At 48.2% G+C, this 16,911-nt stretch overlaps 1 protein-coding gene across 4 annotated transcripts in view; it reads right to left on the bottom strand.

Annotated features, from left to right (window-relative positions):
• ST3GAL6 (ST3 beta-galactoside alpha-2,3-sialyltransferase 6) overlaps positions 1–16,911 on the bottom strand; it is a 70,003-nt gene that overhangs the window by 5,324 nt on the left and 47,768 nt on the right. For 2 of the 4 annotated variants that reach the window (XM_081138696.1, XM_081138697.1), the window contains 3 exons: positions 5,091–5,186; positions 2,071–2,257; positions 1,830–1,967 (listed from right to left, as the gene is read on the bottom strand). In XM_081138696.1, coding sequence (XP_080994822.1) covers positions 1,830–1,967; positions 2,071–2,257; positions 5,091–5,186 — 421 coding nt within the window. Of the gene's footprint in view, positions 1–1,829; positions 1,968–2,070; positions 2,519–2,630; positions 2,693–3,674; positions 3,853–5,090; positions 5,187–16,911 lie in introns of those variants that run through there. The other 2 variants (XM_081138699.1, XM_081138698.1) reach the window with 2 other exon arrangements.

Raw genomic sequence — 16,911 nt, 5'->3', positions numbered from 1 at the left:
TGGGGACCTCTCTGAAGTACCCTGTAACCTCACCTGGCTTCTGGGACCCCACGTCCTACCAGAAGTTCAATCTAGTTACTAGTTCTACCACCATCTCGAAGGCAGACCAGGGTCTTCCTGTGCTTTTGGAGTTAAGATGCTCCCTAAAACAAAAAAATAAGGTAACGCCCTGGCCGGCGTGGCTTAGCTGGTTGGGCATCGCCCTGCGCGCTGAAAGGTTGCCAGTTCAATTCCGGTCGGCACATGCCCTGGTTGTGGGCTGGATTCCCAGTGGGGGGTGTGCAGGAGACAGAAGATGGATGTTTTGCTCTCCCTCTGCCTTCTCTCTAAAAATCAGTTTTAAAAATGTTTTTATAAAAGGGATAGCCCGGCCAGTGTGGCTCAGTGGTTGAGTGTCAACCTAGGATCCAGGAGATCGCAGTTCAATTCCCCGTCAGGGCACATGCCCGGGTTGCAGGCTCGATCCCCAGTGGGGGGCCTGCAGGAGGCAGCCGATCAATGACTCTCATCACTGATGTTTCTCTCTCTCCCTCTCCCTTTCTCTCTGAAATCAAGAAATTTATATATATATACACACACACACACACACATATATATTTATATATACACATATATATATAAAAGGGGTAAATCTGATCTTACGTCTCTTAGGAAGATAACTGACTTTTCAGAAGCTGTCCTTTTCACCACAGAATTACTACGAATCTGTGCTTTCAATACTAAGAAACAGTTTAAACTTAAAACATTTATGTTTTTTGACTTGGGAATCTCACTTTCAGGCATCTAACCTATAGAAATCACACAAGTGTGCAGAAAATCCGCTAGCACATGCATGTCTGTTATTTATAGAAGAAAAAGCTGGATACAAACCTAAATGTCTCTAAATAGGAGAATCATTAATTAGATGGAGGGGAGAAGTAGCAGAACACTCTCTATGGTATAACTGCAGTTATACTGAACAAACAAAATGTGTGTGTGTGTAAATGCATGGGAAAGTCTAAAAGGATATAAAAGGCAAAAAATCTTGGGAGATAATGTGAGTGACTGACTGAGGGAAGAGAAGGATGCCCTTTTTAAAATATTGCTTTGTAACTTATTTGATTTTAAGTATGTAGTACTTTAGAATATTTTTATCGTGCTAAAGAAAATATACATGATACGTGTTTCTTGGGATTTTCCCTCATTACAAAAAGAGAAAGAAAAGCCCTCATTTCAGCTGCGAGGGCATGTTACACAGTTACTCAGATTTCAAGTGGAAAACATCTGCCACCCTACAGATCTAGACACTGTTGTCTCCTAGGGGTTGTAGACAAACAGGGCTGCAAAAATCATAGTCAGTGAGATTTCTTTTAATTAAAGGAGTGGGAGTTTCAAGAACTGTCCAAACTGCTGTAACTACCGTTTCCTGAGAATTCAGTGCCAGTGTCTCCTCCGTGACTGAAGAAATGCTTCTGGACCACCTGACTGCCCGGCCTCTGGTTTTCCTGTGGCGTTTCTGTCGCGGTGCCTCAGACACTCCTTTCAGCCGGGAAGCCAGGCTGCCCCGAAACTCCGGCTGCCGAGAGCACGGCCTGCCCCTCCCCGCCTCCCTACCCCCAGCCCCGCGGGGGGTGAGGTTACAAGAGGAGCACTGGGCATGCAGATGGGGACCCCACAAGGGCCCCCACAAGGGCAGAGCAAAGCCTTCACTAAAGGCTCTTCCTTGCAACCTGAAACACACAAAAATATCCACAGATATCTAATTTCACTAACTCAGGCGAGACCCCCAGGGTTCCCGTGCTCCTCCAGCCAGACCTCTCGTTTGAAAGCGTGCAAAGAACAATACGTACCTGGTTTTTGGGAAACACTTTTGGGAAATTAAGCAGTTCATAAGCTGCCGTTCTGATGATGAAAGGATCTAATATTCTGATTTGATAGGGTTTATAGATCAGGTTTAAAGCTGGTTTCTTCCAAAAACCATTAGTGTTCTGAAATAAATCAAGAACATAGAGAATAAACATTTGTGGTTGTCTTTTGTTATGGGGGGAAAAATGAAAGTAATCGGAAGGGAGATCGATTTTACCAACTTACTATTTTGCCACCTGTCAGCAATTCCCACAGCCACTTTAAATCGTGCGGCTTAAAAGCCGTGAGAATCGCCGTGGTGTTAGGATCGTTGTGTTTGGGATCTGAAAAAACAGATTCTGGATAAAATAGTCGGAAGGTTGTCCTTCTCCCAACTTCCTCTTCATGTCCTAAAACAGGACCATTATTCATTCTGTGGACAGTAAAACACAAGATATGTAGACCAAGTGCAGTGTGAGCCGTTTCCACCAGTTCCGCGTCCCGCGGACGTCGTCGGCCACAGGTCCAGGGCGCTCAGGCCACGAGACGATCGGTCAGTCTCACACAAGTAACAGCCAAGGAAAGAATTCCCCTTCGTGAAACAGCTGCTTGATCAAAGCAGCAACTTGCGTGTGTATTTGAAAATGAACTGTGGGGTCACTGGTTATTCAGTCGCCCCCGGGAAAGCTGAAGGCTAAATAAAACAAATGGGAACATCAGAACCACAATACTAGAGTGAAAAGAAATCCCAACAAACCCCTTGGATTTACAGATGAGGGCCCTGAGGTCCAGAGAAAGTTACTTGCCCAAGGTTGCAGTCACGTAGCAGGGGGACGTGTGTCTAAGCAGCTGACAGGCAAGAATCACACTTAAGGTAAAAAAAGACCCATCAAAACCGTTAGGCTCTGAAATAAAGTAACAATATAAAGTTGCGGTATCACTCCCAGCCTCAACCAAACGGATGTCTGCTGCTGGAGTGAACTGGGAGCCACAGCGGATCCGTTGGGTTTGTGTTTGCCCAAAGCCCAGGGTAAACGTGCGCTGTTATGCACACACCGTGAAGGCGTGCTATTAAGAGGAATGCTGTTTCCAAAACAGGGTTCTTTAGGAGAATAAATACTATTTCACCCTTTGCTACTGACTGTGTGACTTTCGTAATGTTGTGCCTGTAGCATTTTCCCACAAGGGCTTGCCGTCGTCCCAGGTGATCAGATTTGAGACAATTATAGGTAAAGAAATTTGTGTTTCAAAATTGTTTTGCGGATAACTTTTCACAACTTCCTCAGAACGGATAACAAACAGAAAATACGGTGACACCACTTGCAGAACCCCTGAGCAGTGTGTGACCCAGCACCCCCCCCCCAGGCCCGGCCAGGCCATCCCAATGCACGCCCCCCCCCCCCCCGTGGGAAGCATTCCCGCTCTTCAAAAGATATTCACAGCCATCCTGACACACCCCCAAACTGACCCCAGAGATGACCCTCCATCGACCTTTCAATGAGAAAACAAACGTCCTCATTTCCCCACCACTCCATCTACGGGACTCCTGGTAGCTGCTTCCTTCCCATTAGGAATGACCAACACCGCCTGTGCTCTGGACCCCACCCCCTCTCTCGACCACACCCGTCTCTGTTCGTTCCCATCAGTATACCAAGATGCTCTAGAATCTCCTATCTTTATAAAAGAAAACAACACAGACAATCCTCTGACTCCATAACTATCTCATGTCTCAGTTTCACAGCAAAATTCCTGGCGTTGCCAGGTTTCTCCGCTTTCTCGCCGGCCACCCTCTCCTCAGCCCACCGCCTCGGCTTCTCCCCACACCACCCTCCCAAGTCGGCCTTGCCCACTGTGAGTGCGCGTGAGGTTGGCAGCCCAGGGAGAAGTCTGCCCGTCTTCATGGCCTGTGACCGGCGCAGGACGTGGTGGTTCCCCTCTGTCTGAAATCACTGTGCCCCCTTGGCTTCTGTGACTCTTGCCTCGCTGGCGGACCTTCTCCGTCTCTTTGACTCACTTTTTTCTTTGTGCAACCTCTGAACCGTTGAGTGCTCTTATGCTCAGCCCTGGGCCCTGTTTTCTCTCTCAGGCTCTCCCTGGGAAACCTCCCCCACTCGGTGGTTTAAGTAGTTTATAGGCTCATCAGGACTTTAACCTGTGCATCCAACTGCCTACTGGACTTGCCCACCGCAAATCTAATAGGCACCTCAAGCCTAACACGGAAACACAGACATCTCCACTCTCCTCTAAAGCTGCTCCCACCCGTCTTCCCCCAGCTCAATAAATGGAACCACTATCGGGCCAGTCTCTCAAGGTGAAAACCCAGGAGGAGGCATCCCGGGTCCTTTATTCCGGTCTCTGCTCACATCTAAGACATTAACGAACCCCGGAAACCCTACCTCTAAAACATGTCTCAGTCTACCCGTTACCCCCCGGCCGTGACAACCCTGATCCGAGTCACGGTCATCTACCTGAACACAGCGACCTAACTGGCCTCTTCCTTTCCACCCGTGTCCCTCACATGCCGTTGTTCAGGCCACAGCCGGACTACTGTAAAGATAACCACATCGAATTGCTTTCCTGGTTAAAAATTTTCAAATGTTTCCTCTTGTACTTAAAGTAAAACCCCAGCACTAATCCCAGTTTACAAAGTCCAATCCCAGCGTACACAGCCCGCCCCTTGCCCACCCTAGTTTCTGACCACGCAGCTCTCCCCCAGCCTGCTGCCCTTCCGCCTCACCGGTTTTCTCGCTACTTTCCTCGAACCCAGGACCATATCCTCCTGGGGGCCTGCGGTCAGCATCCTCTCCGCCCACCGCCTTTCCCTAATCTTCACACGGCCGGCGTCACTTAGTCCAGCGCAGGTGTCTCCCCCTCAGAGGGGTCACCCATCCTAAAGTAGCCACTCAATCACTCCCTACCATCTATTTTTAATTGTGTGTCCAGCATTTATTATTATATTTCCTTATTTAATTACCGTTTTCTTCCCCTCATTAGAACACCAGCTCCACAGAGAATGAGAGCATTGTTTACTGCTCTATCCCCTGTGGCTAGAACTGCCTGGCATATTAAGGAAACTTAATAAACATGTGCTAAGTGAATGACCTGAAATCTTGGCTCACTCCAGCCAACAACTGAGAGACAAGGTTGTGTAATGGACTTAAAAATATCAAAGCCACTCCTCCTCCTTTTAAAACACAGCTGTACTCAAAGAAGAAACCACATTCTTTTGAAACAATTCCAGTTTAGCAAATGAGAAGTACGCTTACCTTATTATTACATCATAGGAGTCAATTTTTTCTCCTAATGTCTTATTCTTCAAAACTCCTCCATTACCAACCACCACGCACCTTTTACATGGCACACTGTTGGGCAAACAGACAAGGGAGAGATTGAACCATCTGTGACAGAACTGGGCGATGCCAAAGCCCATTCACACTGGCAGGAACCCAAGTCAAATTTCACCTGTCGCACCAGAAAAAGAACTGATTGTGACTTATAGGTCTAAGGGTGCATTAGAAAGATGCAGGATTTAAGAATAACATTCCGTAGGAAGTGTATCGTCATTAGCAACTGTTAACTCTAACCTGCCCACTCGTTCCCACATTGGATTCTCCTCACCACCCATAGATAAGCCTGACAATTCCATTTTACAAATGAAGAGAGGTGCAGAAAACTGTAACATTTCAAAGTCATACTCCAAAGAGAGAGAGAGAACTTGGATACAATTGGATCTAGATCTTTGAACTACAAAAAACACCCTTGGACACAGGATTCTGCATGTTAATATGGATACAGTGTGTTTACGTTACCTGCGTGTACATTTTTTACCAGCCTGGCCCATTCCCCTGAGATTCTAGCTCTGGGTTACTGCTCTGTCTTGTAAACGTGGAGCCAGGTGGGAATCGGGGGGACAGTGGAGCTTCCTTGTACCTGCCCATGCTCACGTAAATTTCTCAGGCATGTACTGGTCCTTGGAGCTCAACCAATACAAACTAAAAAGTCACTGTGTTCCTGGCAAAGGGCTGTAAAGTAGGACACAAAGTGGGACTTTGTGTTGCTGGCTGGGATCAGCCGAGGACCACGGATTGTGTACCGTCAGCTCACAGCAAACACAGCCTGGCCCGTGTGTGTCCAGGCTCCCATCACCGCCCAGCCAGGCCTTTTCCTCTAGGGGCGAAACTGCAGAGGGGAAGGCCACAGACTGCCCTCGTGGCATGGAGGCATAAAGAAAAAATTTCCTCTAAGAGCCAGGAAATCAGCAGACCAGACAAACTTGAATCTGTAAGGCCCTTAGGAAATTCCTGAGTAGAAAATTGCACAAATGCTGTAGAGTATTTAAACACAGAGGGTGCAGAAGTACAGAAACCACTGGAAAGAGCCAAGTGCCCTCCCTGGTCCGGTGGATCAGCTGGTTGAAGTGTCATCCTGTGCACCAAAAGGTGGTGGGTTCGATTCCCGGGCAGGGCACATCCCTAGGTTTTGGGTTCATTCCCTGGTAGGGGTATGTATGGGAGGCAACTGATCAATGTTTCTCTCTCCCTCCCTCCCTCCCTCTCTAAAATCAATAAAAACATATCCTCGGGTAAGGATTTAAAAAATTTTAAAGCAAGAAAAAAGCCAAGCAGTGGCCCTGTCAGGTTAAGAGACACCGGGCACATTCCTATACGCATAAGCTGACCGTTTTTACTTAGAATTTGTGTAGCTCATCTATTTGACATTTTTAACACTAAATATTTTAAGAATACTTTTTTACATGTTTTAGTTTGAGACTCTTAGCTCCTCAAATTAGAGTCATGTCCAGATCAGTGTCTACTTTGTTACAAAAACAAGACCATCTAGAGTTTCACAGGTGGCAGGGTCTGGTGGGCGGGGCAGGGAGCACCCAACAGGCACCTTGAGGACATGCCCCAAACCTCTACCAAGGACACGTCACAGTGTGTTCTGGAGACATTTATTTTTGAATCTGCTTGTTTTTAATATGAACGTAACATCTCTAGATGCTTTTATATGCAAGCTTGACATTAATCCTAATTCCAGGAAGGCAACTTTATCTGCAGCAGGTGGGGAAGATGGAAGCCCTGGTGACCGACCGTCAGGGCCCCTCCCTCTCCAGGCGTATTGCCATTGTCCTCACCAGTGCCACCGATGGGTGCTCGGCAGCAGGGGGCAATTCCCACACTCACAGCTTATGCGACCTTTCCTTCCATAACTTCGGGGTCAGCTTAATGCAGATTAGAGGCTGAAACTGAAGCTGGCTCCACCACCACCCCCCCCAGTGGAATGCTAAGCAGACGGGGCAACGAGGAGAAGCGGCTAGGAGCAGAGAGGACTGAACTAGCAGCTCTGCTCCTGACAGATAACCTTCATGGGGGTGAGGAGGAATAGCTCCAGTTATGGGAGCCAGACTAGCCCTGTCCTTTGATGAGGGCTGGAGGCCACCTCCCTGTCAAGGGAAAGGGCAGCCTTGCCTGAAGGTCAGGTGGCATCAGGGCTAGAGCTTCCATCCTGGCTTGGGGGCCCCCAGCCTGACCCTCTACCTAACACGCCAAGGTAGGGCCAGGAGCACAGCAGGGCCACCCCCGGGCCTCTGGGTTATCCTGGAGTCTCAACAAAGGACTCTGACCCGCAAACCACCAGTAAAAGGTTAACTTAGCTCATTTCCAGACACAGCCACCTACACAATCACTGCTTAGCAATGCACTGACCAGCTGGGCCTCGGTGTTGGCAGGAGCCCCCTCAGTGTCACCTGTCATCTGACTGGGTTACAGCTGGTCATCAAGCCCTGGAGCATGTGCAATAAATGCTACCATCTGTCACACTAATAAGTCCCATCCCTGGTGCCCACGCACACCCAAGGCCCTGCACCTCCTCTCACAGGCCTGACACCACACCTTCCAGCCAAGACAAAATGGGGGAGCCAAGGGCTACAGGCAGATCTCTTCCACAGGAGCCCCGAGGATTAGCTACAGAGACGGGGTGTTCCCTGTACCCAGCCTCCTGCTCCTTACGGTCCCAGCAGGTTCAAGGACTTGCGGAAAACAAAGAAATCTTACAAACACTGCGTCAACTCGAGAACTCCAATATTAAAGCTGCTTTACAGTTCAACAGTCACCACATTTGCAGAAATTTCACTTTCCATTTTCTTTCCTGTCAGTTTTACAGGGGCAGATGGACAGAGAGAAGGCCCTTTGCCATAGGAGAAGCTTGCCATTGCCTCCAAAAGGAAATCTTGTCAACGAAACTCCACTTTTCCTCCTGGTAGGCACACTGCAAAGACCCACGCATCTTCCTGGGGATCATACATAACACGAGGAACAGTTTGGGGGTACCCCTAGGACTACTCTTTGGCAATAATATACATTTTTAAGTTGAATTTAGAGAGAGAGGAAGGAGGGCGGCGGGGGAAACATCGATGTGAGAGAGAAACATTGATCGGTTGCCTCCCATATGCACCCCAACAAGAGATCAAACCCACAACCTAGGTATGTGCCCTGTCCAGGAATAGAACCCACAACCTTTTGGTGTAGGGGTGATGCTCCAACCAACTGAGCTACCCGGCCAGGGCTGGCAATAATCTCTTATCTACAGCTAGTGTTCGTTCACAGTTCCACCATGACTCCAGGAAATACATGAGGATCCCGATACATGGTCTGAGCCACACGCCTGGAAACTCATTGCTTCCCTCTCTCCCAGCAGGTGCCCACATACGACTAAAGGAGTGATCCATCCTCTCCCTGGTCTCATCCGCCTGGCCCAGGCTCCTGGCTTTCCCTGCTTCCCTGGGTATGAAACAATAACTCCAGTGTCCTTTGGGTGACTGGGTAACGTCATATTTAATTAAGACACCTTTCAGGCACAAATAGCTGCAGTGAATGGTGAGTCTCCAGAGGGAAGAATGGTATCACCTGTCTTTCTGTATTCTCCAACCTAAAACGTCCCGATTCACGGGCTCTGCGCTTAGAAACCGGTTCGGTGGTTATAGTAAGTGTGGTGTCATTTTCCCACTTTGAGTCCAGAGAAGCAGGTATCTGCTCTTCCCCCACCCTAGAAAAGGGCAGGGAAATGCACAGGCCCCGGACTGCTCATCTGGAAAACAGAATCATTCCAGGGTGCCTGAACCTGTTAATGGAAAATCTGGAAAGCGGCTGAAACCACAATGGTAAGCGATTACACTCGCCCCGGTGAGGGGCACGTTCCTCAGCAGGTCAGGCCAACCCAGAAGTCAGTACCTCGTGCAGAGGGAACCCCAACACCATCAATGTGGAGAAAGCAAACCTGAGTTGACCATTTCAAGTGATCTGTGGTCGTCTTTTCTGAATGCTTCCTGACATTCATTTTCCCCTCAGGGGCATCTTATGCATTAACATACATCACTCCCCCTTCAACGACCTATGGCAGGTCCCATCAGCCATCTCCCTTGTGCCTCCCTAGCAGAGAGCCCTGCCTTCACAAGCCTGACAGTGGTGACCACATTACTCTGCCAATAGGTGGTCTAGCAGTGGCCACAGGACCCACCCCTGGGCCACAAGATACAGGGAAGTCTATTAAATGCTCTGGAAAAGATTGCAGTCCCGGCGAGAGGCTGGTTTGGGCAGAACCCTTTCTTTTTATCCCCACCTTCCTTTCGGCTCAGATGTCCACATGGGATGACATCAGGTTAGAGCAGCTGCTGTTCCCTTGCAACAGGGAAAGGCAGAGCGCGCCAGAGCCGCGGCCACCCATTGCACCTCAGAACCGCAGCTCCCGCATCCAGAGGTGCGGCCTGCACACAGCCCGGCTAGAGGGTGCGCCATTCAGGCAGCCACCCGTGTGAACGGCTACTCCCTGGAGCTGTGCAGTCCAGTCTGCATAGCCTGAAACAGCCCTCCCTGCCAGGGGAACCACAAGCCCGCAGACCCAGGAACCACATGCCTACGTGACATGGGAGACAACGGTCTGCTCTCTGTAAGTCACGTTTAGTCAGGAAGATTGCTACTTGCAACTCAAAGATCCCAAAACCCTGCCCAATGGACTGGGGGTGGGGACCTGGCTGCTAGTTTTGGTTACTCTATTTAGCACCTCTGGGACCTTGGCCTAGTGACCTTTCACCTCAGTTTGCCCTTTGTGAAGTAAGCGAATCACTGAGGTCTTGCCTGTCATTTTGTTACACGGGACGGCTCCCTCCCGCACCTGTCTGTAGCTCTAGCAGCAGCTGCCTGCAGAAGTTGCTACAAAACAGGCAGCTCCCGCCTCTGCACCGCAAGTGACTCACTCCGCTGCTGGAGGATCACAGCTTCCCCTCACCCCCAAGCCTCCCTCCTGGCTGAAAACGCTGCCGTGGAAAGAAACCCTGCAAACCAGCAGGTGTCCAGAGTTTGATGAAGCTATGGATACCTCCGGCAGGGCCCGGCTCTTTATCATAAACACACTGCTGCCGTCTCGGTCGTTCTCTTCTTTTTAAGTTGTCCACGGGCCATGTGCCCATTCGGGCGGTTACCAATCTAACCAGGCTCTGTTGACACTGACAGAATGGATTCTGCCTGGGTGAGCAACCTGGCGGCTTTCGCCAGCCCCGCCCCGCGCAGGTGCTTCCTTTGGTCAGATGTTTGTGCCTAGTTACTCTGTAACCGCCGAGGCAGGGCTCGGTCCGGTCTTCCCGGGACCTGGCCTGCTTCCAGGGCGGGCGGCCCAGGGAGCCGGCTCCTGCCTTGAAGTAGGAGCTGACATTCGGCGCTTCGGGGTCGCTGCTGCTCCGGCTGTGGGAGGATGCGTCCCCCTGAGGAGAAAGCAGCATCCCGGGCCCAGGGTGCGAGCGGGGGCTAAGGAGCCACACGGACAGCCGGGGAGCATCAGGACCTTGCAACATGGGCACATTTTAAGAACTGCTTTTCTGTGATGCAGGTCCCTTAAAGTATCCCCAATCTCTAGTGAGGGTTTTTAAAAATACATTTGTATTGATTTTTAGAGAGAGAGGGAGAGAGAGAAACACTGATGTGAGAGCAAAACATCGATTGGCTGCCTCCTGTATGCCCCGCACTGGGGATTGAACCGGCAACCCCTCAGTGCACCAGATGATGCCCAACCAAGCAAGCCACACCAACCAGGGCTTTAGTGAGGTTTGTAAAACGTGGCCACCTTGTGTGAACTATGCTTTAGAGAATAAAGAGAGGAACCCGAGCCTGATAAATCATTTGCAGCAGCAGGATACAGCTAAAATGTCAAGAGAACTCAAGCTGTGCCCCTCCAAATGGCTTGTTCTATGTACCACCTGATAGTGCCCTCCAAGCAAAGTACTACAGAGGCTAGAAAGGAAACTAGGTCACCTCAACGGCTGCCCTCTTTTTCAAAATATTTTCATTGAAATATAATTCGCATGCCACAAAATTCACCATTATAAATAAAATTCAGTGGGTTTTAGCATATTCACAAAGTTGTGCAACAATCACCACTATCAAATTCAGAACATTCATCACCCCGCAAAGAAACCCCCGAGCCAGCAGCAGGCGCTCGTCTCTGGCAACCACTAATCTACTTTTTGTCTCTCTAGATTTGTCTATTCTGGCTATTTTGCACAAATGGAATCTTATATGTGGTCTTTTGTGCCTGGCTTCTCTCATTTAGATAATGTTTTCCAGGTTTATCAGGGTTGCAGCATGCATCAGCACTGCCGTCCTTTTTATGAGTGAATAATTTACCATTACAAGCCTATACATTTATTTCTGTTCTGCAGCTGTTGGACATTTGGGGCTACTATGAATAATGCTGCTTTGAACACTGATGTGTAAGTTTTACGTTGTCATGTCTTCAGTTTAAACTTTCTATTTTGAAATTATTCTAGACTCACAGAAAGTTGCAGAGTAGCACTGAGAAGCCCTGCACACCCTTCACCCAGTTTCCCTGGTTACAGTGACTCCGCTCTGTACAATGGTTACACTGTTAACTATTCCTGATTAAAATTGGCATTGGTATAACGGGCATATATAGTTCCACCCCCGGCTTCTACGTGAAACCAAGCAAGGTTCAGAAACTCAAACACTTGCCCCAGGTCACAGAGCAGTGAGTGCTTTTTTCCACAAGAGTTGACCCCCTCCCTTTCGATGGCCGATGCCCAACCACTTCCTCACCTTCACCCTCTGCCACAAAAACAAACACCTGTTTTTCAGGCAATCCTTTTCTAGCAGGTTTGTTATCAATCCCCTGCTGCCAAAGTCCTGGTCTGAGAGCTAGTCTGAATGTTTCCATAAAAGGAGGAACATGAACAGAAAACAAAAAGTAAAAGGATTGCTCTAATCATTGTAAAATGGTTTATTTTCTGGCCCGAGCTTGAGGTGGTGGTATCACAACATTGCGCGTGTGCTAAATGCCGCTGAATTGTTCACTTTCAACGGTTCGTTTCACGTTATGCAGATTTTACCTCAATTAAAAATAAGGTTTGTCAACATTTCTGGGAGACTTGTTTTCTTTCCCATACTCAGTAAGACCAGCTGGCTCAGAGGCAGAAACAGAGAGAAGACCAACTGGCACATTTCCTATGCATGATCTTATCTTCAGGGCGAGAGCTGAGGGAAGAAAACATGTTGTGTAGTATCTGTTCAGAGAAGAGTCTATCACGATCAGCTATCTCTAAGAGGGGGAAAAAAAAGAGCCTATTTAACATATATGTGTTTTCAATGAGCTTACACGTGTACTCTGAAGATGTTTTCGTTTAACCCTGTAAGACTCCTAACAATCATCTGATTAAAAATGGTTTGAGACTAAGCATGAAAGCCTAAGCTATACTAAGCAATGGGAGTGATTTATAGCCCTGGAAATGCTCAAGAATATGACCAAAAGAATTCACAATTCCAGAATTCTCATCCCTTCCCTCTTCAGATGATGCTCAGGATAAGACAGTCCATTGTGGAGTCTTTTCTGTCTTTTCTCTGCTTATTGAAATGTGAAGGAGGGGCAGGGCCTGGAGAACAGTGGGAGTCTGGAAGCCTCTTCACTCAAGCTCCTACATCACCTTTCTGGACCTCAGTTTTCTCATCTTTAACATGAGGGGATTGGACTACATGAACTCCACCTGTTCTGCCTCTGACAAGCTCTATGACTTCACCACTTTGTTTTTGGGTCTGGCTCAGTCCATGCAACACATCAAGGACAGGTGAGCTTAGGAAATTAGGATTCTTTAGGAAACAAGTCAGCAGCCTCAGTATGGACCCTACCCCAACCTGCTGGGCCATTGCTCGGGAGAGAAATGTAGAAAGAACTGTAAAGGGAAAAGCCCAAGATTACACCCTCTGTTACAAACACATACCATTAAAGATAAATAAAATAATAAAATAAAATGGATAATGCATACGTCCTATTGTATCGTATAACCTTTTCACAGAGATCAGACAGAACTGTCAAAAAATTAGGGGGAAGGGCAATTTTCTAAAATATAAATGTTTTTCTAACAGATGTGATTATAAGAAGGGAGGCAAATTATTATAATTATTACTAGGTGACAAACTTTGAAAAAAAACAGATGTAGTTTTTATAGGGTTTTTTTGTGTGTTTTTTTCAGTGGGGAGAGGGGAGGGGTTATGGAAGGGTGGAGGTAGGGTAAAGAACAAGCATGGAATTGTTACAACTCCAAGGCTCTTTCACACAGTTTTATGGCCAAACACACACACTCCTGTTTCCTTCCCTCTTTAATTCTGGCCCAAGTTCTTCACGGTATTAACTTTAGAAAAAGGCTCTCTCTGCCTCAGAGTTACTTTACGAACATTACCTTACAAATATGGCATAAATAAGACCTCCAAAAGAGATGCCGCCTCAAAATGATGTACACCACCAGTATGTTTCCACAGTGTATCAATTCTCCAAGAGAGAAACCACCGTGGGCTGCTGAGAGTAACATACTGACTGCCTTCAGAATCCTGAGTTTCCCAGGCACAGGCAGGTGGGCGCCACGACAACTGGAGAAGGCTGATGAACTGCTATTGTAGCTGCCCTTCAATAATCATGTTTCCTTTGTCCATTAAAATAGGACTCTTTTTTTTTTTAAGATGAGCACACTGCCAAGCGGAATAAAGGCTACAATTACCAGTCATATTTACAGCTAGGTGTGACCTTGTGATTATATTCCTAGCCAACTGGACATAATCAGTGGTTGCTAGTAAATATTTAAAAACCAGTTCTATTTGGGAGGGAGGAGGGTGATGGGGGAAGCCTGGGTATGTAGTGTTTGGGTTTGTTGTGTCTGCCAATTTCCATGGTATAAATCACCCCACTGTGGGTAATTTCAGGCTTCCGCCCTGGTGACACTGAACAGGGAGTTGGGAAGAGCTGCAGCTCTCGGGTGAATGTAACGAAGTGTGATATGTGGTTTCTGGGAAATGTCCTGAAAGAAGGCGGCCAGCCTTCCTGGATGGGGGTATGCCCTTCCCCCCCTCCTCCCCCCCGCTGGTCAGAACGTACATGTGGTGGCTGGAAGGCCAGAGTGGAACACCGGGAGGAAGCAGTGTATACAGAAACACAGAATCACAATGGAGAAGCCTTGGTCCCCGATGCTCACAGCTGCTGGGCTGGCCCCAGCACGCTCACCTGCCAACTTCACTTATGCAACATTTGTGAGAGAGAAAAACACTTCTATCTTGTAAATGCAAGCGGTTTTGGAGTGTTCCCATTCGCAGGGGAACCTACTACCACTGAGGGCATCATGCGTGCTGAACAAGGTAACTAAACAAGACTAGGATTGTATCTGGTAGGCTCATAAAGGATTCAGGTTTGAAACAACAACACATGAAATGCCTGAACCTTTCTGGAAGGGGCAAAGAGGACAGAGGGGGCGTCACATGTTGGTGAAGACAGCAGCCATGGGAAAGATGGACCTCACCTCTCCCACCTCAGGCCCTCCCCTCTGACCTACAGACCCACAACAAAGAGCGAGCCATCCCACGCCAACAAGGCTGCCCCCTTGCCCACGAGGGGCCAGCTTCCGAACCCACGGCCGGGCATCAGGGAGGACTCTCCCGCTAGGGGCAGTCGGATCCTCTGCCTGAGAAAGAAAGGCTGTTCTCAGACCTCGCTCTTCCAGAGCGGTTTTCCCAGGTCTGGAGAAATAGTAAATGTAGGTCACGCAGGGGAACAACGGGAATTGCCTCGGGCAGCAGCAGGCAGGGTAGTATACATGCCTTTCTGGCATGGATTTGAAACGTTTTGCTTAGGCACAGGCTGGCCTGTTACTGTGTTTGTGTTATACAGTAGGTTCCAGACAAACACTGAATGACTTACTTAAAATACGGGTAAAATTTATTACATGTGAACCCCTCCCAAAAGTTAATAGGCAAAGAGAAGATAATAGTGTCACGGGTATATTCTTATGGTGGGTGAAAAAGGGGCTACGCGATAGACCTGCCAGGCCCAGGGGGCCACACGGCAGGCCTGACCAGCCCAGTGACCAAAAGTACCCACACGGGACGGTCTGATCACTAATTCCTAACTGGGCAGGTCCCAGCAGGTAGTCCTGCTCCAGGCCTACAACGTCCTCAGCAAAGCTCAATCCTTACCTCAAGTGAGCCCTGTCGCCTGTTCTTGTGCATCTGGGAGAACATACCTTCGAACCAGCAGAGTAATTTTCTTTTCCTACCCCTCAAAGGCACAAGCACTGGAGCCAGCGCATCAGACCACAGAACCCCTCATTGCTCTTGTTCCCCGCCTATCGTCTCTGTGCTATAAATGTTAACTATTAACTATCCTGTACCCCCCAGTGTAAAACTCTGTTTTCCCATTTTGCCTTTTATCCAATCCTGCAGATTTCTCTGCTTTGCTTTCTCCCACCCCCTTAATCTACCACCAATGGATTTCATGTGTCTTCCTTCGATCTCCTTTGATTCTTAAATTTTTAATTGACTTTTTTAGAGAGAGAGAAACATCGACCCATTCCACTCACCTATGCATTCACTGGTTGACTCTTGTACGTGCCCTGACCAGGGGTCAAACCCACCACCTCGGCGGATGGAGATGACGCTCTAACCAACTGAGCTACCCAGCCAGGGCAGATCTCCTTTGATTCTAATGCATACAATAAACTGCAAAAGCGCCATTCTCCAGACCAGTTATAATCTTGCTCCCCAGCATATGTTGTCAGCTTGGCTCAAATAAACTCATAAAAATTCTCTACAGGTTTGGACGTTTCTTAACAAGGTCAACATTATCTAATTTCAAAACACTCTTCCTGAAGTCTGCAGGGAACAGGTGTGCACATGTCAAACATGCGGCTCGGCCATGCTGAGTGTCCGAGTGCATCGCTGTCACTGTGTGGGGATCCCACGGGGACCTCTTCCCCTCACTCTCCGCCTGGAGAGTCTCTGCATTCACTCGACCTCTGTCTCTTAACGACTTCAGACTGAAGAGCTCTTAGGCAATCAGCCTGATTTTCAATCTCCCCTTACCACCATACCCACCTCTCTCCCAATACAGGAGAGGCTAAGAACCTGGCACGAGTTGGTGGCACAAAGGAGGGGGCACTCTCAGTGACAAAGGCAGGAAGGGCGGGAACAGCAAGGCCAAGTCAGCAAGAAGAGGAAGCGGCCCAGCCCGGCCGCACAGGCTGAGGAACACCTGTGCCAGAAGCGGTTCTGAAAACAACTAAATAAAGCACAGTGTAGCTCTAAGATAAAAACAAAGCAAAAACTAAACTTTCAGTCACATCCCCTCACGTATCCTGACTGCAGGCCAAGAATCTTTTCAAATATTCGCAGATCCTTGTTGCAAATATCTGAGGTACAACCATTATCACTTTTAAGTCACAAACCCAGGCACTGGACAAGCGACGCAGGTCACATCCTGGCTCGGGCACTTACCAGCTGTAACCATATGCATTTGTCTAGCCTCAGTTTCTCCAGCCAAAAAATGGAGCTCATCAAGCATACTTGGCAGGGTGGTTGTAAAAAATTAGACTTGACATAAAGCACAGACACGTGCCAAAGGTCTACACAAAACAATACTCTACAAATGAGAGCTATATAAACTTTAGGTTAGAAGAGAATATATGTGGTTGTTGTTGATATGCAATCAAAAATTGAAATTGAGACAGGTTGATGGCATAGTTTTAAATCATAACAAGTAAAAACTGAA

The sequence above is a fragment of the Miniopterus schreibersii genome, assembly GCF_964146895.1.
Source record: "Miniopterus schreibersii genome assembly, chromosome: 5".
NCBI lineage: Eukaryota > Metazoa > Chordata > Mammalia > Chiroptera > Miniopteridae > Miniopterus > Miniopterus schreibersii.
The sequence above is the reverse complement of the archived record's forward strand: the minus strand, read 5'-3'. Positions and strand labels throughout refer to the sequence as shown.